At 39.2% G+C, this 26,757-nt stretch overlaps 3 protein-coding genes across 6 annotated transcripts in view; 2 read left to right on the top strand and 1 right to left on the bottom strand.

Annotated features, from left to right (window-relative positions):
* The window catches only part of NADK2 (NAD kinase 2, mitochondrial), a 32,736-nt gene extending 28,986 nt beyond the window's left edge, over positions 1-3,750 (top strand). The window contains exon 12 of the mRNA XM_053932856.1: positions 662-3,750. Within this exon, the coding sequence (XP_053788831.1) occupies positions 662-800 (139 nt within the window). The 3' untranslated portion in view covers positions 801-3,750. The remainder of the gene's footprint in view (positions 1-661) is intronic.
* A 338-nt stretch (positions 3,751-4,088) lies between these two features.
* SKP2 (S-phase kinase associated protein 2) lies at positions 4,089-15,917 on the bottom strand. 2 transcript variants are annotated; one of them, XM_053932858.1, is made up of 10 exons: positions 15,839-15,917; positions 14,823-15,079; positions 13,207-13,294; positions 12,780-12,923; positions 12,150-12,284; positions 10,845-10,943; positions 9,282-9,409; positions 7,649-7,700; positions 6,907-7,014; positions 4,089-5,768 (listed from the first exon to the last, which is right to left on the bottom strand). In XM_053932858.1, exons 1-10 carry the CDS (start codon positions 15,844-15,846, stop codon positions 5,555-5,557), a joined length of 1,233 nt encoding a protein of 410 aa, XP_053788833.1. In that variant the 5' UTR covers positions 15,847-15,917; the 3' UTR covers positions 4,089-5,554. The 2 variants fall into 2 exon arrangements, with proteins under 2 accessions (XP_053788833.1, XP_053788832.1); XM_053932857.1 differs by having other exon boundaries at positions 13,207-13,318.
* Positions 15,918-16,002: 85 nt separating this feature from the next.
* LMBRD2 (LMBR1 domain containing 2) overlaps positions 16,003-26,757 on the top strand; it is a 33,954-nt gene continuing 23,199 nt past the window's right edge. For 2 of the 3 annotated variants that reach the window (XM_053932853.1, XM_053932855.1), the window contains exons 1-5: positions 16,003-16,151; positions 22,626-22,852; positions 23,077-23,156; positions 25,253-25,351; positions 26,249-26,416. In XM_053932853.1, coding sequence (XP_053788828.1) covers positions 22,679-22,852; positions 23,077-23,156; positions 25,253-25,351; positions 26,249-26,416 — 521 coding nt within the window. In that variant the 5' untranslated portion in view covers positions 16,003-16,151; positions 22,626-22,678. The remainder of the gene's footprint in view (positions 16,152-22,625; positions 22,853-23,076; positions 23,157-25,252; positions 25,352-26,248; positions 26,417-26,757) is intronic. The other variant, XM_053932854.1, reaches the window with a different exon arrangement.

Raw genomic sequence — 26,757 nt, forward strand, 5'->3', positions numbered from 1 at the left:
AGGAGTTCTGAGCCAAATTCTTTATTCTGTCGTGTCCAGGTCTAAAAGAGATGCCTTAAATTTTCAAAGATTAGATTTAAACTTACTAACTTAAGTATGTCAGACTCTAATAATAATGTTTTGACAATAATATGCTGCAGTTCTTGAAGTTGCCTGGCAAGCATCCTGACCTTCAGCTTTGTGTTTGTAATTACTTTTCTTCTCTCTGAATGATTAATATAACAAAAGATTACATTAATGTCAAATTATTTGAACCTCAAGCATTGTTACTTGAAAATATATATTTCACATAACGTGAAGACCACATATTAGAATCTTAAATTAATTGTGAAGTTTTCTGTGAAGCTTAAGTAAATGAGATCATCAATAGCTTTCTTTGAAAATTACAGCTAAGCTTCAGCTTTCCACACCAAGTGTTACATTACAGGTTGTGCTCAGACTCTGGGAGCATTGACCAAGTCCTTCAGTCCTCTCTGGAGTCTTTGCCAAGTCCATACAAAGCACTGATAACTTGGGGGGGTTCTAGTGCTTAGTACCATGCTAAGTGGAGGTTAAGCATTTACTGACCTAAGCAAAAGAATGTCCCAGAACCAGTTAAGTGCTTGTGTGAAATACTTAATTTTTTAAGCTGTTTTGTGATAACTTCCTTGGGTTTTTGCAGAGTCTGTGTCCGTTCCCGTTGTTGGGATGCTTGTATGGTTGTAGATGGAGGAACATCTTTTGAGTTCAATGATGGGGCAATAGCTTCAATATTGATTGACACAGAGGATTCACTGTGCACTGTTCTGCTGGAAGAATGAAGGACCCTGATGTCTTTTGCTGAAACATTTATGGATCCATAGAGGGAAACCATGGGGATATCACTATGCTGCATTATATTGGAAGTTGGCCTTTTCGGATGCAAGAGCATTTGGAGGAAGCTTGAAATGCTTTTCATTCCTTTAGGTTGGGGAATCATTATCCTGGTATTTAAGCTTTTTTTGCTTCTAATGTAAATGTCTGAAGTCTTACCTCTAACTTCAATGAAAATTGACATTTTAACTGTAAGGCAAACATGAAAGCTTTGTAAACACAGGTAAATGGATTCAAGTATTAAGTCAGTAGCATTACATATCAGATGTACAGTTTTTTAGTAACAGTCTGGGACTGATAAAACTAAATACTTCATACATACACTTTTGTAGAAAAGTTGACTGTCAAATTAGCAATTTGATGCAAGGATATATAGATTTTGGTAAACCATGATGTTGATGTAAAAGAAATGAAAATACAAATATTTTGTATGCTTTTCAAAAATTGTACAACTTTGTAGTTTCATACAACTTGTGGCAATTTTTTTTTTGTTCTTCCAGTATTTTTTCTACTTCGTAAACTTACATCAAGAGTATAAGTCTGGTTTAATACATCTTGAATGAGGTGGCTTTTAGTTTTTCTGTTTGGCTAGATAGGGATTTGAAACCCAAAGGTTTTCTTGAGCCCTTCATCAAGAGCATACAAATTGTAGAAATCATGTTTTTGTAGGATATATTCCTTCACTGAATGGATTAACTGGCAAGCAGATGATCAGAACACTAGTGTATGTAAGTGGTTATCAGTAAGACTTATATTTCGCCTTATTAAGTTGAATGTTCAGAATTTCAGGTTGTGAATTCCTTATATTTAAAGAAGAATGAGATATGCTTGGTACTAGGAGTTGGAGCACAAGCTAATACTTATGTCTTCCAGTTTTCCTAGCATTTTTTTACCTTCTCCACAAAATTTAAATTTCCAATCCTATGCTGAATGCTAGTGATACGTAAATGACAACAAATTAATTTCACATGTCTCTGCTCCTGTTAGGCGAAAGAAAAAAAAAAAAAAGCTCTTATTAAAGAAGAGCAAGTGGCCTTTTAAATATTTTAGAGAAACTGTGAACTGTGACTGCCTTTTGAAATCTGTGCTTATAATTGCATAGGTGAGGCAGAATTTGGGAAAACAAATATTCTTACAGCAGGAACTCTTCTGCTACATGACTTGAAAATAGTATGTTTTATCTACTACAGCTTGGTTTCCAACAGTGAGTTTTCTTTCAAACGACTTTTGAATGAAGAGACTTCTGTAACAGATGTTCTCAGGTCTAATGGAAGTGTTCTCCAGTGTGGCCAATCAATCAGTGTATTTATTGCCCCTTTGCGAAACTACTCTTTATTGGTGGATGAAATGGAGAAAGGGTTTTTTCCTTCTAGACTTAGAGTGAATAGAACATAAAACATAATTCAGAGGGTATTGATTTGATCAGACCATTCATTTCTAGGAAAATGTGAAATTAATGGAGATGTCTGAATAAGCTATCACTGTGCACATTTCATCTTCTAAATGTGCTGCAGAGTTATTTACACTGTCTCGTTGTTGTGACTGTAGACCCAGAGCGGAAAAGCAAAGTAGCCAAATAAGCTTTCAAAAGTTGGTAAGTTCAGGAACTATTGGAATAACTTACTGTCTAAAATAATGTGCAAAGCTTGTCTAAAGGTAAAGACACAAAAGATTAATCTTTCTAAAAGTTGTGTGCACACAGACTGGGATGTTTGAGTTATTCTCAATCCATCTGTAATCAGTTAGGGATTGTTTATTATGTGCCTCTGTCAACGTACACTATGCTGTTAGGATTCAAAAAATCCTCAAGCTCACCAATGCCATTAACACTAATTTATTCCTTCCTAGGACTCTTACCACTCTAAGATTAGATTTAGGTGAAATCCCAACAACTGCTTATTTAGACATTTGTGTGCTGTAAAGGTTTAATGGAGACTGGTTAGTCAGATCTGTAAGCACACCTCTTAAACATGCCTGTCATTCCTTATTATGAACATCAAGACTAAAAGGTAATGTTTTCAGGCCCTACAGCCCCAAAGTATGATGTAGATTAGGACTTAGTAAATTCTCAGTCAAATTCCTAACTTCGCAAAATGGAAGCCTGACCTACTCATGAGTGGCCTCTACTGGTTTTGTCTGTATTTAATTGCAGTTCTGTTGAAGCATTTACTGGTGAATGCTTAAAATTGACTAGGATGATTCAGAAATCTGTAATAGTAAGCAGCTACCTTTTTTTTTTTTTTAAATTAAACAACTGTAGGACCCTTTTCAAGGATCCTTTATGATGAAGGATTGCAGTACAGACAACTTACTTGGTAGACAATATTCCAGGACAGGACTGAGTCTTGGCTTAACACTGATTTAATCTGTATGGACTGGCAGTGATTTTTGCACCCCTTTACCTGCTGAGTCAAGTCCATGGTATTTTCATTTAGTGCTAGTCTACACTGTGTTCTGCTGAACTAGACCTGTTATTCTTCACTTTTTTGCTTGGTGTTTATACATTATGTAATAAAAATTAAAGGGTTAATTAATAAATGAAGCTGTCCTGTGCCTGATTGCAACATTCAAAAGTGTTTCATGTGCTCAGTTTCTTCTCACTTACTTGTTTCAGGTTGTTTTAATGGTTTGTGAGCCTTCATGTATTTACGTGTAGTACAGAGACTAATCAATGTAGCAGGTTTTGTTATGGAGTGCTTACTATTTCCAACAGTGATGTTCCAACACTGAACCTGGTATGTAAAATTGTTCCTTCTAGTTAAAGGCCTACTACTGTTCCAATTCTGCACAGGGTTTTAAATCATAGTCTAATAAATGCTAAAAGTATTTTCAATAACACTTTGTCCTTTAAACCACCACTGATTGGAGAAATTTCTTTTTGACACATGACACAAAGTTGGTGGCAAACCAGGGAAAGCACTCTCCCATCCATCAGTCATTCTGTACAATATAGCAATTTCTTAGATCTTTATTAAATGCAAGAGAAGTTGCATGGAGTTGACATTGTGCATAAGGAGAAGAATTTACAGTAATGCTGTGCTGCAAAGGTTTACTTTTTCTTCTTGAAGCAATTTAAGATATAATTCTAAGGCAGCAAACTGAGGCAGTAGAATATTCTGTATCCTCCAACTTCCACAAGGTGTGTTGCCCATAAACTCCTTTGTAAGGGATACAAGCCCATTATTAACACCTGTTACTTACATGGTTAAATTTAATAAAAAACAAAGCAACTTACATCAAAAAGATAATGCTTTATTTACTATATTCTAGAAAGTCAAGTTAAATATCAAATTCTAGTACTCATACAATCTTTCCACAGTAAGTAATCTGTTCTGCACTACCAGGTACTCATTCCTGAATGCTTTTTCTCAAGACTGCAGTGGGAAAAGCTGCAAAGGCCTACAGTAATATGTTGGCTATTCTTAAAAACATCCATGAATAAATTCAGCTGCTTGCTTACTGCATTCATGGGAAAAACAGCAGCATGTTTATATCCTACAGAGGGTCCAAGTTTTGCCCTAGGAATTACCAGCTAAAACACCTGCTGGAACATTCTAGGCTTATGCATGAGGAAGGACCCTGATAACAGATGCAAATGAAAGGCTCATTTAAAGTCATTACCTGTCCCTATCCTTTTATTTGTTTTTTTTTTCCTTTTTGGAAGTTACTCAGCTTCTCCTATGACTTAAAGAATCAACACTAGACAATAGTGGTTAGTGATACAAATACAAGAAGTGAAGTGCTACTACAAACAAACTAATATAAAAAAAGAAATTTATGTCTTTTGATAGCACCACAGCATCTTTCCCTTTTAGCATTCTTACACAGTATTCCCAGGTTCTGTTTTTTGGTCATATCTAGAACTCCTTGAACCCTCCTCCTGCAAAACTTATACCAATTTATCAGTTGCAGCTGAAAGATCTTGGAGAAAGTTTTTCTATGATCAGGCTCAGAGAAGCTACATTAAGTTTCTGTAATATGTAATCAGAAAACCTAGGACCACAAAATGAAATAATGGATAACCAGCATCTATTTTTACAGATGCTAATTCTGAACAGGCTTTTCAGACTATATTTGGCTAAAAATGAAGGCTACTAAAGATAAAAGTTTCCTTTGTGGCCTCTTAAATAGAAACTTCACTGTAGCTCCTTTATGCTGCTTAACTTGTAAGGCATTGAGCTCTTAGCTGCTTCTGTGTAGATATCCCCAATTTACAGCTTTCAAGCTTGATTCATTCATCCTGTGGTATCTTTTCTTCAGTTACATAGTTGAATAGATTTAATATAGACATAGTCATTTTGAATTCTGCAAACTCCTTAATAGACCTTACAAAGATATCTGGCACTTCTGCAAGCTGTTCCAGAAGCTGCAGACAGTTGCTAGAGGCTAACATTACTTATCAATGTAAGTAATTGATCTGTACTTATCAAATCACTTGACGGTGATTTGTTTCATAATATTTTTTTCAAAGATCCCCTGTAAAAAAGAAAGGCTGAAAGAAATATTCTGTATTTGCTCACAGATGATCAAACTTCTGAAGGCTTTAAGTACAAAATCTGATACAAAATATTATGAAACAACATTAGGGTGTAAGACCAAGTTAAACAGTAACAGTACTATGATAAAAGGTGCTCCAGGACTTTTTTTTTCTAAGGAGCTTCAACGCATAGTGTGTCCATGGCATCAAGTGCATTGTACATGATCACAAGAAACTAGGATTTCTCAGTGTCAATCTGCATTTGATGCCCCAAATCTCATGGCTCTTTTTATTGCTAACAGTTGGCCTTGCAATGCTGGTAAAGTGTGAACCATTGATCTTCATGTTGGGTAGTGCTTCCTCGAGGAGCTGCAGGGAGCTATCAGTCACTATTCCAAATACCTGAAGAGTCTTCAGTGTTCGAATTTCACCAAGCTCTCTAGAAAGAGAGAGATAGGAAATTAACCATGAAACTGAAAACATTTTTTGGGGTTTTTCAGCCTGCACCCAAGCCACATAACTCCATTTTCACTAATTTTTTAGAAGAGGGTAAACTACTTAAGCACATATTTAATTGAAACTAGTATTCAGCACTGATACTTCAGGAAACTGGCTGAATAAATTACATTTTTGCTAGTCTCTCACAGACTGAAAACAAACTGATCCTTCCCCTTTCATATCCTTGGACTTAAACATTTAGAAAAAGTGAAGTAAATTGACCAGATGAAGATCCAGGATACAAGGATCCTGAAGTTCCAGGCTCAGAGGATACAAGCCCCTGAATACCATCAGTCAATCTCAATGTATAGTTTGTAGCAATATTTTGGTGAGTAGCCAGACCCAGCTTCTTGATTGCTTTCCCAGTCATCATCTGAACTTTATATCTTACAAGCAAGTACTAGACAAAATCAAAAGGCTGAAGCACGTGCTGCCACAGCAAAGGTTCTTCAGAGCCTTATCTTCAATAGCCCTGTTCCTCTCAAACTTTTTTCTTGTTGCTGGCAATTTCCTTTGTGTTGACATCTTTCCTGAAAGTATTGGGATTGAAATCTTCTTATACTAATAATAGGCAGAGGGACCTCATGAAAAAGTCACTCTAAGCCATGTTTGAATCACAATCAATAACTGATAAAGGTGCACACAAAAGCAAATATACACGGTTTACTAGTCCAGCCAGTACTGTCAACTCTGCCAGCTATTCCAAACCTTCCTGCAGACTCAGAAGTCTGGTACTGACATCAATACTGGTCACTGGCAGGACTGCAGCCTCCCATGCCAGCAGTGTACCACTGGTATAATGCCATTAACAGAAGACACGAGGCATGCGTGGAGCAGCCAGTTCCATGAGTACAGACTGACACCACTGCAAGATTATCTCAGCTTCGGTTCCAGTCTGGATTCTCAGAGGGTACAGGTTATAACACCTGGGTTATGTTATCTTAGTTTTATTCCCGATTCCTCATACCATTAAGGTTTTTTTAAACAGTATTTGCAATTCTAATCCTAAAATAAAGCAAACTTAAATTAACTTACCCTCTGCATGAACAGCAAACCAAAGCTGATTAGAGGTTACTTACAATAAGGCAGCAGGTGATATCTGGTAACATCGGCTAAGGCACAGGTGTTGTAGGAACGCAAGTTGTTTAAAATACTGGAAGCACTCAGGCTTTAACATCATGCTGTCACTGTACAGAGAAATAAAGTTTTAAGTATACAGCAACAGTAAATTTTGAAAATTTAGCCAGAGGAATTAATTGAATATCTACTTTTTCTACCACCAAAGTATGTTTTCACTGAATATGGAAGCAACCCATCTCTTGTGTTATGTGCTGTGCATACAAAGGGGCAAGTGAAGCAGAAGTTTCTCTTCACACATATACTCTGCCGCAGAATTTATGCCATGAATAGGCACGTTCTCCAGAGGTTTCAAAATACTGTGACTAGGTTAAAACCAAAATATACCTTTTTTTTTACAGTTATACAGCCAAGTAACAAGTTAGTATTAGAGATTACTTAAACCCTCTCTAGGATGCTAGGCTAATGAACTGTAGGCATCTAAGTACTTCTTTCCATTCTACCTATTAATTACCATCTCTTGTTAGTTAACAAATCCTGTAGGTACCTGACATTTATGCTGGGGTAACAAGACTTCTTCAGTTACTTACCTGCTCCAGATTAGGTCATGCCAGATAGCAAATCTTTTGTAGGTTTAGCTTGAATAGTATTTTCTGGATGTGCAGTGCTACCTACACAACCTTGCCTCAATGCTAATCCCCTGAACCACAAGAATTTAAGGACTGGCTGCACAGGTCTTCTTACCTAAGATCTAAATGGACAAGCAAAGGACATCTCTCCACCAGCGTTTTCACATCTGAAAAGAGTCACACAGTCAGTCCCTCCTTCAGGAACAAGACGGATGTGCTATACACAGCCTACTCATGTCCACACATGTTCCTTTATGTTTTCTACTGGAACTCCACAACTGAAGAACAATTTTTAAATTAAAAGATACATGCTTAAGACAGCATACAGTCTGCCTATGAAGATACCTTACATGGACTTCTTTTAAACCTCGGCAAAACAAATACATTTAGTTTAGCAAATTATCCCTTGAAGTCAGTTGCATCAACCATCAACTTAGGAAGACAGTAATTCAAATTGTATTTTTGTGAAATCTACTGGAGACATAGTAATGGTGAGCTGTTTGAAATACTTACATAGAGTGGAAAAGTAATGAAAACTTTCCATGCATCAAATAACCTTTCAGAGCACCAAATCCTTTAGGCATCTCCATTTTTACCCACAAAAAGTTCTTATGACAAAAAGTTACATTTTTTCTGATTTCAGCTGTAAATTTTTGACTTTCTTTTCATTGTCTGCAAGTAGCACTGAATCACCTGTGGTTCAGATATCACCTAAAAGCCATTGCAAGGGGCTCAACAACATGCAATAGAATTTTGATATTTCAGAATTCATGTGCAGAAGCTAAACAAAACAATACCTTAATTATGATGATTAATATACTATTCAAGTCTTATGCCTGTTAAAGTGCACTGAAACAGAGTAAAGTCACTCAGAGAAAGTGTCTTACAAACAGAAGAGGTCATCACATGGTCTCTAATGGTTCAATTATAGGGCCCAAGGTTCAAATTCCTGATGTGGAGAAGATTATGTAGCATATTTGTTTACGAGTTTGGGGCTGAGATAAGAAGATTTGCCTATTTCCTCATAAAGGGAATGCATGAAGGGGTCTGTGTGATATTTAAAGAGAAATGAGAGGTCACCCCCTGCATATCATCCAATGCCCTACTGTCATATTCAGTCATTGCAAAAATTAAATTCTCTTTACCACAAAAGGACTTTCACTCTTTAGTTATGCTCTTGTTTATTTTGATGTACCCTCCCCCAAATCTTGACTTACCTGCATTTTCTCCAACCCTCCAATTTAATAAAACTTTTCTTCCTAGAACTAGTAGCAAGTAAATGGTTGAATGTTCCTTGCTAAGATTGCCTTCCAAATTAACTTGTATCTGGATGTCAGTCTGAAACTCAAGGACGTACTATAAGTTCTCTTTTAGAAGATGTTTTCAGCAGACACAACAGCAAAAGCCTTACAAAAGCCTCCAGATACTGTTCCTGGAGCTAATTCATAGCACACAAAAGCCCTGCTTCCAGGACTTACTTCACAAGTAAAGGCTGTTCCTTTTCAGCTGAAGAAGAAATTAGTTTTTACTTGACTGTTCCTAAATTCAGAAGAAAAATAATCTCATCCTTCATGCCTGAGCTAGAACTATGAGTAAGAGTCTCTGACAGCAAGAACTTCAATACAGAGCACAAAAGTTCCGTTAGTACATGACTCTTCTATACAAAGAGTGAATGCCAAGCAGAAGAAAATGTAAAGTCTACTGCTTCATCCTATAGTGGGATAAAGGTTTGTCTCTCTGCTGTTTACCTGCTATTTGTAGATTTTCTCTGTATCCACTTAAATTTAACTGGGTGATCTTTGAAGTAATGTGATTGACTGCTGCTTTGACATGAGTGGCTGTGAATTCACACCAGGACAAGTTCAGCTCCTCCAGCCTACACACAAACAAACAGAGTTGTTAACAAGAATGGCTGAAACACAGTTCAAGTTCTGGCATTTTCCATTAGAGTTGATATTTTTAAAGCAAATACTTGCACCATGCCTATTCCCAACTTACTGTATTCATGCCTAGAAATTCTAGTAATTAAGCACTAATGAATGGAGCAGGTTACCCAGACAAATCTATTTTTGGAGATTTTCAAGATCCAACCAGAGAACATCCTCATCCACATGGACAGTGCTAATTTTAGACCCTGCTCTAGGAAAGGGGTTAAACCACTTTCAACTGGAATAATTTGGTAATGGCTTAGGAACTGAAGGCTCTCTCCAGGAACTGCCACAAGGAGACACTGTCTTTTCACTGGGTTTGTGACCTGAATCTGTTACAACTGAACAGATGGTCACATTGAGAGGAAAAACCACCATCCATTATTAGCACTGGTCAGATGACCAATTAATCCTAATTAGCATAAAATAATTCATAGCTTTATATAAACACTGTGAGCTCAACTCTCTTTACATGCTTGATTACCTATAGCCTGTCACCATGGGGCTGGGACAAAGTATTGTTCTGCATGCAGGTGTTGTAGCCATAACTAAGGGACAAAGACACAGTGAATGCACAACTAGAGCATTTAGCTGGCACTCTTTACATAAAATGAAAAAACAGTTAAATTGCCACTAGCATTCCTGGGATCAGATTTGCCATCTGGTATTCACCGTGCACTGCACAGACTGCCATCCCCTAAAGAGCTCATGATCTGAATAATCAGACCAAGCAACAGAAAGATTAAGGCTATGGCTGCCCACTAACTCGCAATTTGATTAAAAAACATGCTTTTGCAGAAGGAATGATTACGCACGTTGTCCGGCAGATCACAGGAGGTCAGCAGAAAGATTGGGATATAAATCCCGAGTTCACTGGGGCCCAGTTCAGTAATGTTCTGCCAGCAGATGGTTTAATCACTGGAGCTGTCAATCTGAACACAGCCCTTCATAAACTAGAAGGTTACTGAAGGATTATTCTACCATGGAAAGGCACAGTATTCTCTGCTACTCATGCCGTACTCTGATTGCAAATGGAGCTCTGGAACTCCACTTTGCAGTTCCAAAACACACTCTTCATCTCTGTGAGAATCACATACTATTTTCATAAAGAAAATCAAATTTACATGATATCAAAGGAACCCACCCAAGAAGATGATTCAGAAAACCCATGAAAAACTACCGAAGTACATCTTTGCTATTAAAGAAGAAAATAGCTTGATGGAAAGAAATTACCTGACTATTCAGCTAATAATCAAGTGTTAGGCATTTAGGAGCAAAACCAGGCACATTAAAAAAAAATATTAGATACAAGAATAACTGGGATGTCCAAGGAAAAAAAGAAATCATTTGTTTCAGGAATAGCAAAACCTGGTTTTGTCTTACATAGAACAGCTGCTCAACATCAGCTCCAAGGCTTCTGCAGAAAACCCTGAGCACCCACAAAGATTTAGTCGTATCAAATTGGCATTTCTAGCAATGCTCCTGTAGAGAGAAGAAAAAACCAGAAATCTGCTAAAATATAAATGTTGGAATATTGCTTGCTTTGCTAGGATGTGACTATTTTTAAGACCTAACTTCCTGGGCAGGGAATTGTTCATTAAACATGAAGTACTGAATCTTTAATCAGCTGACTAACCTGAGTCACTGCAGGTCTCAACTCTGTACTTGCTGCATCAAGGCACAACATTAAAAGGGATACCTGTCTATTTACTTGACAATGCTGACAAGTTTGCATATTTATAAACAACTAAGTTTACAAGGAAATGGTTTCTTTTCACATTTTCCTGTTGTATGACAATAAACATACATCACAGCTTATCAGAGATGACTACAGCTCTACAAAAGACAAAGCAACCATCCCATTTCTGATGTCACCCCTCTGCAAGATGGAGGTTATTCCAGGACAAAATCCATATCCAAATAGCATCCCTGAATGCATTTGTTTGCAAGACTAGAGTATGCATGCAGTTAGCAAAACCTGGAACACTCAGTATGCACATTTGTTCAGAAGGCAATAGAATTCCATCATTACTGCCTGATTAGTACCCAATTTTCTGATAGTTTTAACTGTTACAACTGATAGTATAAAAAGCCAAATTATACTGGTCTATTTGTCTTCCAGTTCCCCCTCTATGGAGTGAGGAAGGCATCAGAAAGCCAGGGTCTTGGTCATCTGACCTATGGTCCATGGCACCTCCACAATCCCCTGGTGTGACGGAACAGGACGTTGACTACACACCCATTAGTGTCTTTGCAGCTGAACCAAAAAACTTTTAATCTGCTTGACAGAATCTGTAATCTCCCAGGACTTCATAAAAAGTGAGCAACAGTGCAGAAGCACAATGGGCACCTAGTGGGAGAGCTACTGAGAGCCCTTGGAATAGAAAAAAACCTGCACACCAAACATGAAGTTCTCTTGGGAGCAAAAAAATGCAAAAATAAAAGTAGCTCTGCTGTAAAACTTAACTTATGGATACATAAACCATAGAGAGGTGAGCAGTTTCTCCAACCTCATGCTACTCTGGGGAATTGAGAAGAAAAAAAGCCAAACTAAATGGCCACTTAAAACTGGCCATTTCAAAATACACCCACAATGAACAACATTCCACTGCATTCTTTCATTAGTCTGCACAAAATGATGGCACCAAACAGAAGGTTTCACTGAATATTCCCCAACAGGTCACTCACTTGATGATGTTGTCAGAAAGCACTAGACCCTCCAAGCTGAGGTTCTGCAGCTTTTCACACAGACAAAGAATACTGTGGATATCTGCAGCAGACACTGTGCAGTTTGACAAATCCAGGTGCTGAATTTTAAGAAGACTAACAAAAAAAAAAAAAAAAAAAAAAAAAAAAAAAAAAAAAAATTTACTACAATTGTATTAAAACCTGCTTCATAAATTCCCCACATCACAAATATATCCCATACACTAAAAGCATGCACAACTTGCAGAAAATATTTCTACTGATTCCACATAACACCTGAAAGTCTATCCTGCTGGAGTTAAATTAGATTTTTTTGAGTGTACCATGTAAAAATGCTAGAGATGATGATAATTCAGGGCTCTACAAGATACAAACTGCAAGGGCATTATGGTACTTGATATTAAAAAAAAAATAAAAATCACATCAACTTGATTTTAAATAACTGACAGGTGGGTGCAGACCCTCCTGTTTCAACACATGCCTAACCACTGATCAGCTCTTCCACTCTCCAGACATAGCACAAACACTGCTGCTATTACCTTAAAACCAAAACTACACAGACCAAGTACTTGAGACAGTTTCAGGATCCAGAACATGCAGAAAAAGCCTTACTTGCTTGTTTTAAACAACGGATCCCCAATGCAAGATCTCGGGCAGCGGAACACAGTAACACCTGCAGGCAACAACTGTCCAAGCACTCCTGGTAGCAGATTCCCACCAGTCAAATCAAGAGTCTGCCACAGAGATTCATCAAATCTGGGGCATAGAATTTTACTTGTTAGTGAGTTCAAATGGGTAATGGGTCAAAGCTATGAGTACAACCACAGAAAGTTTTTGGTGTTGAAAACAGACAGAGAAGAGAAAGCTATTTAATAGACTACAATAATGTTAAAACATGTGAGGCATCTTTTGGTTATACATACCCACATACGACCTAAATTGAATTATATATGTATAAATGAGATGAGAACCAGACCATTTAATGGTCTATGGAAACAAAGATTTTCCTTAGTACTAAATGAAGAGAAATAATACTTACGAAAGTTGATGCCATCTCTTGCAAATCATAGAAACTTTCAGTAAATCCTTTAGGGGCAAATAGGCAAAGATTGCCAGAAGCAATTCATCTGGAAGGGCATCCAAAGAAAAACCTTTAGGGAAAGAGCAAAACATATTCTATATCAAGCTAGTTCATTTTTTCCTGCTGGTCAGATGCCTTGTTTGGTTTGGTTGTTAAAAGCCCTTCTACAGTTTCTCTGTAGGCCATACATCAGCCTACATCAGACATCAGCCCCACCATTCATCTCCCTTGCAGCTCATCATTATAGAATGACATTTTTACTGTCTTTGCCTAGGCACGACTGGTAAGGAATGTAAAGGTTCCTGTAATATTCACTTTGTATACATAGTAAAGCCATGGACATTACTCACATAACTCATTTGGGGAACAAGAGCATCTTAGTTACTGTTTTTGTAATCTAATGCTTGTTTGATTCTCTGGGGTTTTTTTTCCCCTCTGCTGAAATGCCCACTCTTCCTATGCATGCAAGGGTCCCAGAAGGGAGCTCAAGGTAAGCTATGCTTCTGTGTGATACACAGGAAAAATCAGGTACTACAATCTGCTTCCTAAAACATACATGCTATCACCACTCCAAGAATTATGTGAAACAATGTGGTACAAATCACAGCTTCTCTCAGGACTCCAGAAGGTGTCATGATTCACATGGGAGATTTCTGGATGGTGAAGCTCAGTAACAGCCGCCTTTGACCCAGCACTGTGTCTTATATAAAAACAGGATTGTCTGAGGCATTTCCACCTTCTGTATGACAGCATAATGTCTGGAGAGAGCTGCTTATTTATTTTGCATTCTGTACTCATCCAGACTAAAACCACACTTTGACACCAAGCAAAGGAACTTAGTATTCTCTAACATCCCTTTCAAGAGTCCAAGAGCCCTGCTCTTTCTCTTTCCAGCCTAGCAGGCTGCCACCCTTTGATGTGCTTTCCCAGTAGCTCTCTGGTATGGTCCCTCATGTTGCTTGTTTCCATCAGGAGCTGGGACACAGCCCCACTGGCACACCTCAGCCTGCACTCTTACTTACCCTTCTCCTCCTGCCTCCAAACAGGTATTTTTTGGACTGACTTTGGTTTTAGACTGATTGATTTTAGCTTGCTTTTTCTCTGTGTGCTTTAACCACCTGGTAACTAGAGTGAATGTTGCCAACAAACTTAGTCACATTTCTGCTTTTATATTAAGCCTACTTTTGCTACTGATTCTTTGAGTGACCTTAAAACACTGATTCACAAACAGCCCTCCTGTGCCAAAGTGCCACCTATGTCCCATACACAAGAGCAAACAGGCACAGGGACATGCAGCACAACCCCCCAGCAAAAACACACAGATGCTTACGGGGTTAGGCAGCAGAGAACCATGCTTTTCATGGGCCACAATTCTGGAGCCAGACACACCACCGCTGCTTAAAAGCACACATAAAAGAGGATTTATCACCCCAAGCATGAAAGCCACTATATCTGAAAGTGACATTCTGCTGGGTAAGAGCAAAAGAACTAAACAATAGAGCAGGGCAGACTTGTGATGCCCACTCTCCATCTCTGCCAAATGGTGAGCAGAACCTGGACCAGGGTGACAGTACCTGACTCTGCCTCTCGGAGCAGCCATGGCCGGCGCACGATAACAAAGTCCTTTTCGTTGTCCTTCACCTTCTGCCTTTTTGGAGGAAGACAGGGCGATGACACCAGCAGGTCCTGTGGTGTGTTTTCATTGCCCAGCTTGTCTTTCTTAAGGGCTGACACTCCCATACCCGAGAGAAGCTCCGAGGTCTTGCCGGGGTCCCATTCCAAACTGGTGGAAACATTAGTGCTGGAGGATGGGATCTCCTGGAGGTGCTTTCTGCAGACACAGCAAAACCCAGAGGCTCTGAGGGTACTGCCAGACTGACACTAAACACAGGATGGGGATCCTTGAAGCATTTCAGTGACACGTACTCCACATCCATGCGCAGGGCGATTAAGTGCGGGATATGCGGGCGCTGGAAGCAAAAGCAGCAGCCAGAGCGCAGGCGTGTGCTCGGTCTGGCAGACTTTGGGGAAGAGCCCGCCAGGGATTGAGCGCGCCCCGCGCCCGGATGGGGCGGGTGAGGCATCGGGGAGCGGAGCCAATGGAGGCGGCGGGACATGGCAGCCTCCCAACGCCACCAAACCCGCACACAGCCGCGGCAGTGCCGGGCAGGACCCTCGCACGGCGGGGCGGCAGCGCGGGCAGCGGGATGGGATGCCCGGGCAGGTGGGGGAAGCTCTCCCCGCGGCTGCCGCCCGCTGCGGCCGGGAGAACGGCGGCCCGGGGATCCCGCGCACGCCGCACCCCCGACACCCCAAGGGCAGAACCCCCCACTGGCCCAGGACCACCCGCGGGGCTGCACACGCACGTGTGATCCCGGCACCGCTCCCATGCCCAGGAGCTCCTTCCCGCTTCCCGGGTCCCACACCCGCTCCCGGGGCTCCCACGCACAGCCTCTCAGCCACCGCCGCGCACCCAGACCGCCCAAGGGGATCCGCGAGGGCTCCCACACAGCCCAGCAGCGGTACTCGTATGCCCGTGTCCCGGCGCATCCCCGCGTCCCGGTGTTCCCGCGTCCCGGTGCTCCCGTACCTGTACATGGCGCTGGGAGGCCCACGCGCGCCGCCCCGCGCCTTTCAGCACCGCTCCATCCCGGCGCCGGCCGGAAGCCGCAGCGGGGGGGAGCGCAGAGGCTGCCGGGAGCTGTAGTTCGCAGTCCTATGCCCGCCCGGAGGCGGGGCCGTGCCGGGTGGGCGGCGGCGGGCGGCGAATGGCGGCGGCTCCGACGCGGAAGAAGCTGGGAGCGGCCGCCGCTCCTTGCGCCACGCTCTGAGCTGGTGCCGGCCGGGATGGCGGGCGGCGGAGCCCCGCGGGGGACGCGACGCTGAGCGGCGGCTCGGCCGTGGTGAGACGCAGCTGGCGGGACGTGGGGCTGGGCGGAGCGGGGCCGCAGTGCCGAGTCACGGCCGGGCCGTTCTCTTGAGCGGGGACAGGAGCCGGGGGGAAGCGGTAGCCCCCGGGCACATTTCCTGTGACAAGGATGCGGAGGGAAGGATGGTCACGGGGCAGTGCTGGGCGAGGGCGGTCGGCGCGTTCGTTTCCAGGCTCTTATGCCGAGTATTGCCCTCCCGTCTGGGACCCCGAGCACGCAGCGCGGGGCCGTGCTGGTTCCGTGTCCCTGGAGCTCGGTGCTGTGCCGCACAGGCCTGTGCGCACACGGGCGGGCGGGGGGCGCCGGGGAGCGCTGGCACGTTCCACCGTGGAAGGTTTTCTCTGGGAACACCTGAAAGTGCCCGAGTGTGGCTGGTCCTGACCCTCACCATGCTTGTTCAAACCCCGCAGTCTTTTCACACCGTGTTTCACAGCCCGCGGGACTTCCTGCAATGCAGCTCTTCCTGCGTTTTTGATTTTTTTTTTAATCCTAAATCGCTTGTTTTGAAATTGGTGGGGATGGAGTACTAATTCTGAACACACCTACAGCCCCACTCTCAGTCAACCACTTGCTTGCAAATGCTGTCCTTTGTTTACTACATAACGATGGAGAGACGTGCCTATAAAATTGAGGGTGGTAATGGAACCCGTAGCAAAGAGTACACAGCTTTCAGTCACATACAGAGAATGATGCAACTCAAATTAACATCCATATAATCTTTCAAAAAGTATTTTTTTCACCGTTTCCCGTTTTAACTTAAGTCACGGAACAGTTGTTCAAAGATTGTTTAAGCAGATAATCAGATGAAAAAAGGTGGAGTTTTGGTTTAAAAAAAAAGCTGAGTTTATTTCACTTTTTCTGCAGTCCCTTCTTTCTTTGTGAGTCATGTCAATCTTCTTTATCAATGTATGGGAAATTGAAAGAGGGTTTTGCAGAAAATCCGAGTGTTTTTTACAATCTGGAAATTAAGAAATAGTCTGTTTGCCTGAAAGCAATGTTGGGGCAGTAGTCATGTGACTGCATTACTGACACCTTCTTTGTGTGACTGCATTAGTCTGGTAACCCATATAGTGATTTCTGTTCTTTTTTTAGATTCTGCATGCAACTGTACACTGCTTGTATTTGATTCTATTTCAGTTCCTCCAATAAGTGAATTATTTTCTTCTCTGTGTTATTTTCAGCATACTTCCCTAAACTGTTTGAAAGCTTCAGCCTCTGTGGTACTTAATATATCAAAAATTGGACTTGATGATCTTGGAGATCTTTTGCAACCTTAAAGGTTCTATGATCCTTTAGGAGAGGACAAGGCAGCACTAGTAGAGGACAAGGCAAATGAGCTTGCCACGGTTTTGTACTGATGATCCCCGCTTGCATCTAAACACAAAAATCTTAATGTCCCTTGGTCTTCTTGTCTTGCATTTGTCTTGCATTTAGTGCTGCCTAGTCTCCTGCAAAATCAGAGAGTACTGCTGTTTTGGGTGGTGTTAAAAATGTGGCTTTTTTTTTTTAATTAGAAGATACAAAACTTGTTTCTCTAAACATTGATCTATTATCAATTGAAAGTTTAGTCAATTTAACATTTTTATTTATTACAAAATGGTTGAACTGACAGGTACTAATAAAGTATCAGTCAGTACATAGACTGACTAGTGTGTCTTAGAAGAACAAAGCCATGCAAATTGCTTTCTTCACTAATCTCAGGGGTTGTTTCTCTCAAGTAGTGCAATCAGATAATTTCTCTGGTTGGTTTTCTTGGGTAGTTTGTGGCTATTTTCTTTTTTTAGATAGCTTTCTCACTGTACAGAGATAAAGCAGCTCTTTGTTGTCTGTTTATAAATAATTAGTATTTCCCCCAAGCTGTAAGGGCCAGTGTGTAATAATAAAGTAAACAGAAAAACCCAAACCAACCAAACAAAACCCACAATGCCATCCCTTCCCTAAACCTGAAACCAACCTAAAAGAAATCCCCACAGCAGACTATGCAGACTTGAATACTAAAATAGCTGAAGGGACTATTTGTGTTGTTTCTTTGCCTCTTGTTCTTCTCTGTTTATGAGTTCTGAAATGTAAGTTAGCCCATTTTGCTGTTTTAAGATGGAAGTGTCAAGGACTCTTATTCTGGGGAAGTTCTATCAGTACTAAAGTCTGTAGTCTACTACTACCTGTCTGTAGATTGAAGTCTTTCTTTATGGTTCTTAGCAGCATAATTTTGCTGAGCAGGGCAGGCTTCAGAAACCAAACACGGGATTTTTTTGCCGAGTGAAATGGCTGGTAGAACCTCAGTAAGAACTAGCAGATTATTCTGTGACAGAAAGGCAGAAGGTCATCATTGAGCTGGCCATTGGTATATTGCTGGAGATGGCCACTTTTGTACTTGCAGGTGAGTTGTGAACTCAACTTGATGCTGTTGCCCAGATTTTTTTTTTTTTTTTTTTTTTTTTTTTTTTTTTTTTTTTTTTTTTTTTTTTTTTTTGTATGTTAAGGCTCTCAATTCTGTGGCTGGCTGGCTGTAGTAATCCCTTTCATAGTTTGGCAGCTTTTTTGGCGACAGGTTTTCTTCAGATGTAGTTGTGATCTTTAAAAATACAAAGTAAGGCTGTTTGGTTTTTCAGGTGTTTCAGCTGAAATATCCAAAATGTCTAGAAATGCTGCTTTTTCAAATTTGTTTGATCTCTACCTGAGAATGCTTGAAGAACAATAAAGTCTTTAGTATTCTAGAAATGTCTGAGGTACCAGATAGGAAAACCAGAAGCATAGTAATGTTTGAAGGACAGGTGGAGTTACAGATTGGCAGATTCCTCTTCTTCTTGAATACATGAAAAAAAATGCTGGTGCTAAAGCTATTTGTAAGCGCATAGAAAATAATAGGTGAGTAATCTAATCTATTTAAGTAATGACTGATAGACATACTGTATACAAGAGGATCAGTTTACAATCTTTTGTATTGCTTAGTAGGACTTTGATTCTATTCCTTAGGATGTTTTTTCTTGGTAAAGAAAGCTGGGAGGAGCCACTGTTGTGGCTAAGGAGGCCATTCCCTTGTCAAATACTTTTAATGGTTTTCAGAGTTTCTCTAATGAAATAGTATGGTGATTAAAACTACAGAAGGCACAAAACTATGAGAGATTTGAGGTCTTTCTGAAAGTGGTAGTGTAAATCAAAATACCTTAAAGATTTGGAAACTTGCAAGGGGGAAACAGGTACAGCTGAGTAGAGTTTTGTTCCTGTGTTAAGCAGGAGCAATCAACCACAGAAATACAGGATAGAGAAGTAGTGTTGTGTTTCCTGGAGGGGAAGAATTTGGAAGCCTTAAGAAAGTTGAATTTGTGAAGGAAACATGCTATTCCTATTTATAATTTTTGGTAAGGCATATGAAGTAGTGTTTAATGTCTGTTCAGGCCTCCTCAGGCATTTGCTGGGTGACTGGGGGAATCCTTCACAGATATGCTTTACTCTTTCTAGCCCTTCTTTAAGAATATAATACTGGAGTGTGTTTGTTAAATTTGGTGCTGTATTAAAGCTCAAAAGTGTGGGGTTTTTTCATTCTCTGCTGTTTTATTTGGTAACTTGAGATTTCTATACCAGTGTAGTTAGTTCATTTGTAATGTAGATGTCGTGAGTGCAGTTGCTGTTAGGTTGGCAAGGTAATTTAATAATGTTGATAGTAGGGAGTCTGTCATATAAAGGGAATTAAGCCTGAACTGAGCCCTTTTTGATGCATGCAGTGTTAGTAGCTGGGTAAAATTAAAAACTTAACTGATTTTGTCTGTGTCTGCAAAGAAGCAGGAAAATCCTAAGTTAACACGAGAGCACATCCTTATGTTTTATTGGTTAAGTTGCACTTCCCGTGCCAGTGTTTCAGCTTTTAATCTTATTTGTATTAATTTGTAGTTGCCTGGTGGTTCAGAAACTGAGTATGCTGATAAGTACTTCTCAATTCATGGTGAGGGCTCTTGTTACTTTGTCATTGCTTTAATAGGAGCATCTTCTAAGCCATTGAAGGTTCTACAGTACAAGAGAGCTCTTCTGAAGTGGTTATTTCAGGACAGCTCTTATTTCAGTGGTTATTTTAGCGATTTTGGAATTCCAGTGAGTGGATACTAGGTAGCTGTATGCCAGTAGTGAGATGGCTGTCTAAATAAAATGATAAAACAGGATGATAGATAAGAGGCTTACCTTTCTTTGACCTAACAGCCAGGTTCAGTGGCAAATGCTGCTTTCCACAGGAAAGCATGGCTTTATCACCTGCAGTAATGTATTTTAAGGCCTGATTCTAGTAGCACCGGTCCTAGATATATCTGCACTCTTGGGTTGGATTTAGTTCACCAGAAGAGCTCCTCTCAAGCATTGCATTTCTCACTTTGTGGATTTTCTTCTGTTTAATCTTTCTATGTGGAGAGCTGGTTTTAAATGGTTTCTATCTAAAACTTTTAAACTGTTACTTTGAAAATGTGTATACATTAATTCAAAACAACTCTGTTATTAGTCTCAGTCTTTTGAAAAAATAGGCCTTTCTTTTTGTGTTTTGAGATTAAAATAGGAACTAGAGAAGAACATAAAGATGTAGTTTACTGATAACTGCAAAATCACTTTTGTCTTTGAAAGTGAGTTAAGCTGTGGTAGGAATCAATTCCCTCTTTATTTTAGAATATTCAGTACATTTTTATCATACTTCTGGAAGTACCCTCATGATAGTAGCTGAGTGCAGCATCTTGCACAAAAACCTTTTACCTTTTGTTTTGGTAGAAGCTTTTTAGGTGTGACTGTAATAAAACTTTGACTAATGAACTGTATAATGAACTGTATGCTGTATAATATTTTTGTTTACGTAGCAAAAGGTGTGACTGTAATGGGCATGAAAAGCTGCATGCCAGATAGCAGTGCCTTAATGAAGCTGATACTTTTATAAGCTGTAATTGATTTGTCATTTTTGCTTCTGTGGAATTGGCTGCTATACTGTAAATGGAAAAGACTTCTCTGAGGAAACAATAATGGTACAATAGAACAGTCAAGGACTTGCTTTGAATAAGTGATTGAGAAATGGATGAGATATCTTGAGTTTTTAGTGTACAAATGATCTAGCTAGAGTACAGACAGATAGTAAGGGGGATGATTTCTCCTAATGGAAGTGTTGATAGTTTTATAAACATGTTTGATGAAAGGCAGAAAAGTAAAAGTGTGTGAATCTTTGACTAGAAACAGGAAGGTAACTTGTTGGGGAGAAAAAAGAGTCACAGAATAATTGTTCCTCTGTGTCCTCAAGGTAGTGATGGCATCACAAACTTTAGAGTTTTTTTTAGTGTAAATAAGAGAGTTTTCACTGCATAGTAGATCTGTTCTCAAGCATAGTAGATCTGCTTAAGCAATTTACTGAGAAAGTAGTAAAAGAGATGGTTCACTTTACAAAGTTCTAAAGAGATTTAAAAGTAAGTAGAGAGAAATTTCAATAATAGCATTTCTTTTAAATCTCCAGAAAAGTGAAAGTACTGGAAGTCTTAACAGCAAAGCCATAGCAAAAACTATTTCACTTAAATCAAATCAATGAAATGTTAATCTTGTTGGAGAGACAAGTCAGACTGGCCACAGTAATCAACTTTTTTTTTTTTTAAATAATGCATAAAGTGGCTGTGATAAAATGATGCTTATTACAAAGGTCTGGAGCAATTTAAATAAATATGTAACAAGTCAGTGAAATTTTTTGTAATGGATTTGTGCAGCTCACTGTCCCTTTGCGTAATAGCTTGTCTGTATGAACTTCCTTACAGTAGTCCTGACGGTAACAGAGTAATTAAACACGGAAGGACAAGCAAAGCAAAAATACATCATGGCAAATTGTACCAAATGAATTGAGACCCTTGTTTCTCTGAATAAAGACAGAAGTAGGAAGGTGAATTGAAATTCTTGAAATTTCAAACCTAAAAGAGGTACATTACAAGTAGACCAGCACATTCTTTTCTGTGTTTTTATGCTCTATTAACTCTTATGTACAGACTTTAAATATGTATTTAAGGTACACTCAATTTAAAAAGTTGTTCATTATCTATCCAGAAACATTTAATTTAAACATTTTTCCCTTTGTAAAAATTAGTTGATTGCTTCTAAAAGGAGAAGAAGGAGCAGAATAGAATTTCATCTTGCGATTTGTCCTGGACCTAAAGTTGGGCTAGTAGTTTATTTAAGGACAGAGATTTGCCTCCTGGATCTATTGTATATCAAGATGCTGAACAGGAGTTGTCCTAATACGTTGCTGGAAATGACAGCATTAGAATAACATGTTTTGATGTCTTCAGAGAACTTCAGGGCACCTTGCTGAAAATCTTTGGTTTTGATAAGAATCCTGGTCATGTGAAGTATGAAAAGTTTGTTAATATGTTTTGAAGTGTCCATTGAACAAGTCTTCTTTGTAAATATCTTCCAGAGATTTTAATGTATCTATTTGTCTTGCAGTTCTGATCTGCTTTCCCAAGTGAGTGTGGTATGGCTGGGGCCAATATTTAACAATGAGTGGTGCAGCGCTGGGCTTCGAGATAGTGTTTGTCTTTTTCCTGGCGTTATTCCTACTTCACCGTTATGGAGACTTCAAGAAACAGCATAGGCTGGTGATTATAGCAACATTATTGGCTTGGTATCTCTGCTTCCTGATTGTATTCATACTGCCTCTGGATGTCAGTACGGTAAGAAACGTGCAGGACTTCCTGCTTAATTGCATCAAATGTTTATAGTATTTCTCTAAACTAGTGATTGCAGGAGACCATCTCTTAGAAACACCAAAGACATCTTCCATGTAGTATCTTAATAAATTAAACATGACAATGCCTTGTGTTCATAATTAATTTTACTTTTTGTTGGTCTCATCAGACAAAAAATCTATTTTAAACATTTTAAAATTGTCTTTTAGACTATTTATAATCGATGCAAACTTGCGGTTAACTCCAGTCCTGCAGAAAGTAATGGCTCTTACGTTACGCTTGCTCCAAGGTATGAACTACATGTTTTTTTCCTTTAGACTGTATTTGATGATTTTCTTTTTCTAATTGATAGCATATTATGTTTTTAAGACGGATGAATAAGTGTTATCTGTGTGATGCAAAATTTGAAGTTTCTAAATATACAGGACAGCGAGGGAAATGGTAATGAAAGGTGACTCTTTATCTGCTGGGAGTAATTACATAGTAATTATATAGTAGTTCTAGCTGATTACCCAACTATTCTTTTTTTATGTCACTAGATTTCCTTTTTTTTTGTTAAAGCAATAGGACTAAGCTTTTTGAGCAATCCTGATTATGAGGAGAGACTTTGATGAATGCTTATCCTTTACAATCTTAAAGACTTTCAACCTGAAAATCTAATTTTATACCCTTAATTTATTCCATATGAATGAAATCAGCTGCTTGTCTTATATGTCAGGGGCATATCTAATTGCTTCTTATAATTACATATATATGGTAATTGCAGTTATCTGAAATGTGCTGTATTCCACCAAAGTAATGGTAGCCTGCTAGGTGTGTCCTGGCAGGAAGAATGTAATCCCTAACCATGGAGAAGTAGACTAACATGAGCTCGTTCCGTGGCTCTCATCCGTTAGCCTACGCTGGCTGTTTCCCTGTGTTACTGATGTGTGCAGTGTAGTTATCTGTAAGATGATCAGAGCCTTTAAGATATCAGCTGATGTCTGTGCAGTCTTGCCAGTCTTCCTGCCCCAAAGAGGGGCCTGGAAGAATGGTGAAATGAGTCACACAATATTGCACCTTATACTTAAGACCACCCAGTGGATGTTAATTAAACCTATTTAATTATATACACAATTTGAAAACTATTCAATAACCTTTCAATTTATCTATAGCTTCAGACAAACTTTTTTCCTTAGAATCACAGAATGGTTTAGGTTGGAAGGGACCTTAAAGATCATCTCTTCCAGGGGCAGGCACATCTTCCACTAGGCCCGGTTGCTCCGTCCAACCTGGTCTTTAACGCTGTCAGGGATGGGGCATCCATAGCTTCTCTGGCATCCTGTGCCAGTGCCTCACCACCATCAAAGTAAAGAATTTCTTTCTAATCTCTAATTTAAACCTGCCCTCTGTCAGTTGAAAATCATTGCCCCTTGTCCTGTCACTTTGCCCATATAAAAAGTCCATTTCCTTCCTTTTTAAAAACCCCCTTTAGGTACTGGAAGGGGCTATAAGGTCTCTTGGCACCTTCACTTCTCCAGGCTGAACAACCCCTGCTTCTCTCAGCCAGTCATAAAGATTTCAGCAGCTCTCATAGGTGCTTTAGTCATACTACCTGTCATTTTATCTTAAGCTGATAGTTTTGAAAGTATTTAGGCTGTCCGCATAAAAACTTACAACTCAGGCTTAACTAGTTTGACCCTGGAAAACATCAATTATTTCTCATTAGGTAATCTCATCTAAGTTGACTTTATTACCCCTTGACTCACCCTTGCTTCTTTATCCAGACAGGTGTGTGGGAAAAAAACAAACTGCCTTAGTTTAGATGGAAACCTTTTCCTTTGTTCTTTTTCTTTTCTTTTTCTTAAAAGGGCTCATATGACTTTTCTGTAGTGAACACTACCTGTCAGAAGAGTATTGGTTTATTGAATCAAAATTTATATATGACTGACTTAATCCAGCTGGGTGGCAGAAGAAACAACTAATACTTTGTATAAGTGCTGTAGATGATGATGTGCCTAGGTATTTTTTAAAAACCTACACCGACTAAAATTTAATGCTTCTCTGTTTAAACAAAGGTTCTTTCTGTGCATGAAATAATTACTACTGAAAACCAAAAACTGTATCCTTAAAATGCTTTATTGAATAGTCCTCTTCAGTCTTGGAGCTTCTGAGTTTTTTTCTCTAAGAAAGATGTCCTGTCCAAATATATTATTTGTGGTTAGGAAAATGATAAATATTTCTAGTGATTATTCAGTTTATTTATTTGGGAGACGGTTGTTGAGTATGTACTTGAATAGCATTGTACTACTTCTATGTACAAAGACCTTTCTAGATAGGAATTTATAAAAGTTGCTTTTTGTACTTGGGGCTCTGCAACTAACAATAGTCTTCTTTACATTGCAGCAGCAAGCAAAAATGTTTCAAACCCTGGAGTTATATTCCTGATGGAATTATGCCAATTTTCTGGCGTGTTGTATATTGGACGTCTCAGTTTTTAACATGGTAAGTAAGGCAAAAGAATATGGCAAAGACTATTATATCGTTTTTTAAGTGGACTGTCTTAACAGTCATAGCATTCTTTAAAAATGTATATCAATATGGCAAAGAACTTTTAAATTGTGTATTATTTGCTAGTAGTGAAATTTCTGCCATAATTACTGATTTAGGCATATTCTTTTTTTCCTTGCTTCTTTGGAAGCAAGTTTCAGGTGGCAGCCATTTATCCTTGGTTCACTTTTGTAGTTGAAACTAAGCAATTTACTCGTGTAGGAGTTTATGGCTAGATTGTCTGAAAAAATGGATTTTAGGCAAGCACATACCAAAATAATTCCATGAATAATTTGGGTGATTTTTGAGTAATATCGTAAATTAGTTTGTTTTATCAGATATATTGCATAAAGCTTTAGATATAGCTACAGAAAAAAGATTTTCTGTAGGGTTTTGGGTTGTCTGTGCTTTGTGTGGTTTCTGATCAACCTGTTATCAAATAATTATTTTTGTAGCTTCAAGGATATCAGGGTTGGTAGTTCATTCTTATTTATCACAGATTTTTCATAGCGAAGCTAACTGTATTGTTTTTATCTGCAGCTTGTGTAAGGTTTGCCATCAGACAGGTACATCTAGAATAAAAATATCTAAGTAGCTAATTTCTTAGAAGCTTGGGAGTCTTAAACTTTAACACCCCTGCCTCAGTAACCTGACACTGCTAAAGTTCTTTTTTATTTTTTTTTGGGGGAGGTTGGTGGTTTGGGTGTTTGGGAGATTTTTTTGGTGAGGGTTGGTGGGGTTGGTTTTTTTTTTGTTTTTTTTGTTTGTTTGTTTGTTTGTTTTTCTGGTTTTTTTGGCCTTTTTGTTTTTTTTTTTAATTGGCTGATGTGGTTTTATTTCCTTTTCTCCTAGGATTCTGCTACCTTTCATGCAGTCATATGCTAGATCAGGAGGGTTCTCCATCACTGGAAAGATTAAAACTGCTTTGATTGAGAATGCCATCTATTATGGCACTTACTTGCTGATTTTTGGAGCATTTCTAATATATGTGGCTGTAAACCCAAACTTCAATTTACAATGGTAAGAATGTTGTAAACATTTCCATGAGTTCTTACACAATTGTCATGGATAATTTCTTCTGGGGATGAAATAGGACTCTCTGAAAAAAATAGTTTCAGTTAAAATATTTTGCTAGTCGGTTAGAAAATTATGTTAATGTTTTATATGAAAGAGGCTTTTTTGAATATTTATAGAAATTTGGGGGATTGTTTTTCTGATTTTGGTATGTACAGCAGAAGAATCCTCTTGTATTTACAATGGTGCTTTTTTCTCCATACAAACATATTTGCAAAGTTAGTGCAGAAACTTCCAATGTTTTCAGAAAAACATATTTCAAAAAATCAGTATTTCCTGTGTTGTGC

The sequence above is a fragment of the Vidua chalybeata genome, chromosome Z, assembly GCF_026979565.1.
Source record: "Vidua chalybeata isolate OUT-0048 chromosome Z, bVidCha1 merged haplotype, whole genome shotgun sequence".
Classification (NCBI taxonomy): domain Eukaryota; kingdom Metazoa; phylum Chordata; class Aves; order Passeriformes; family Viduidae; genus Vidua; species Vidua chalybeata.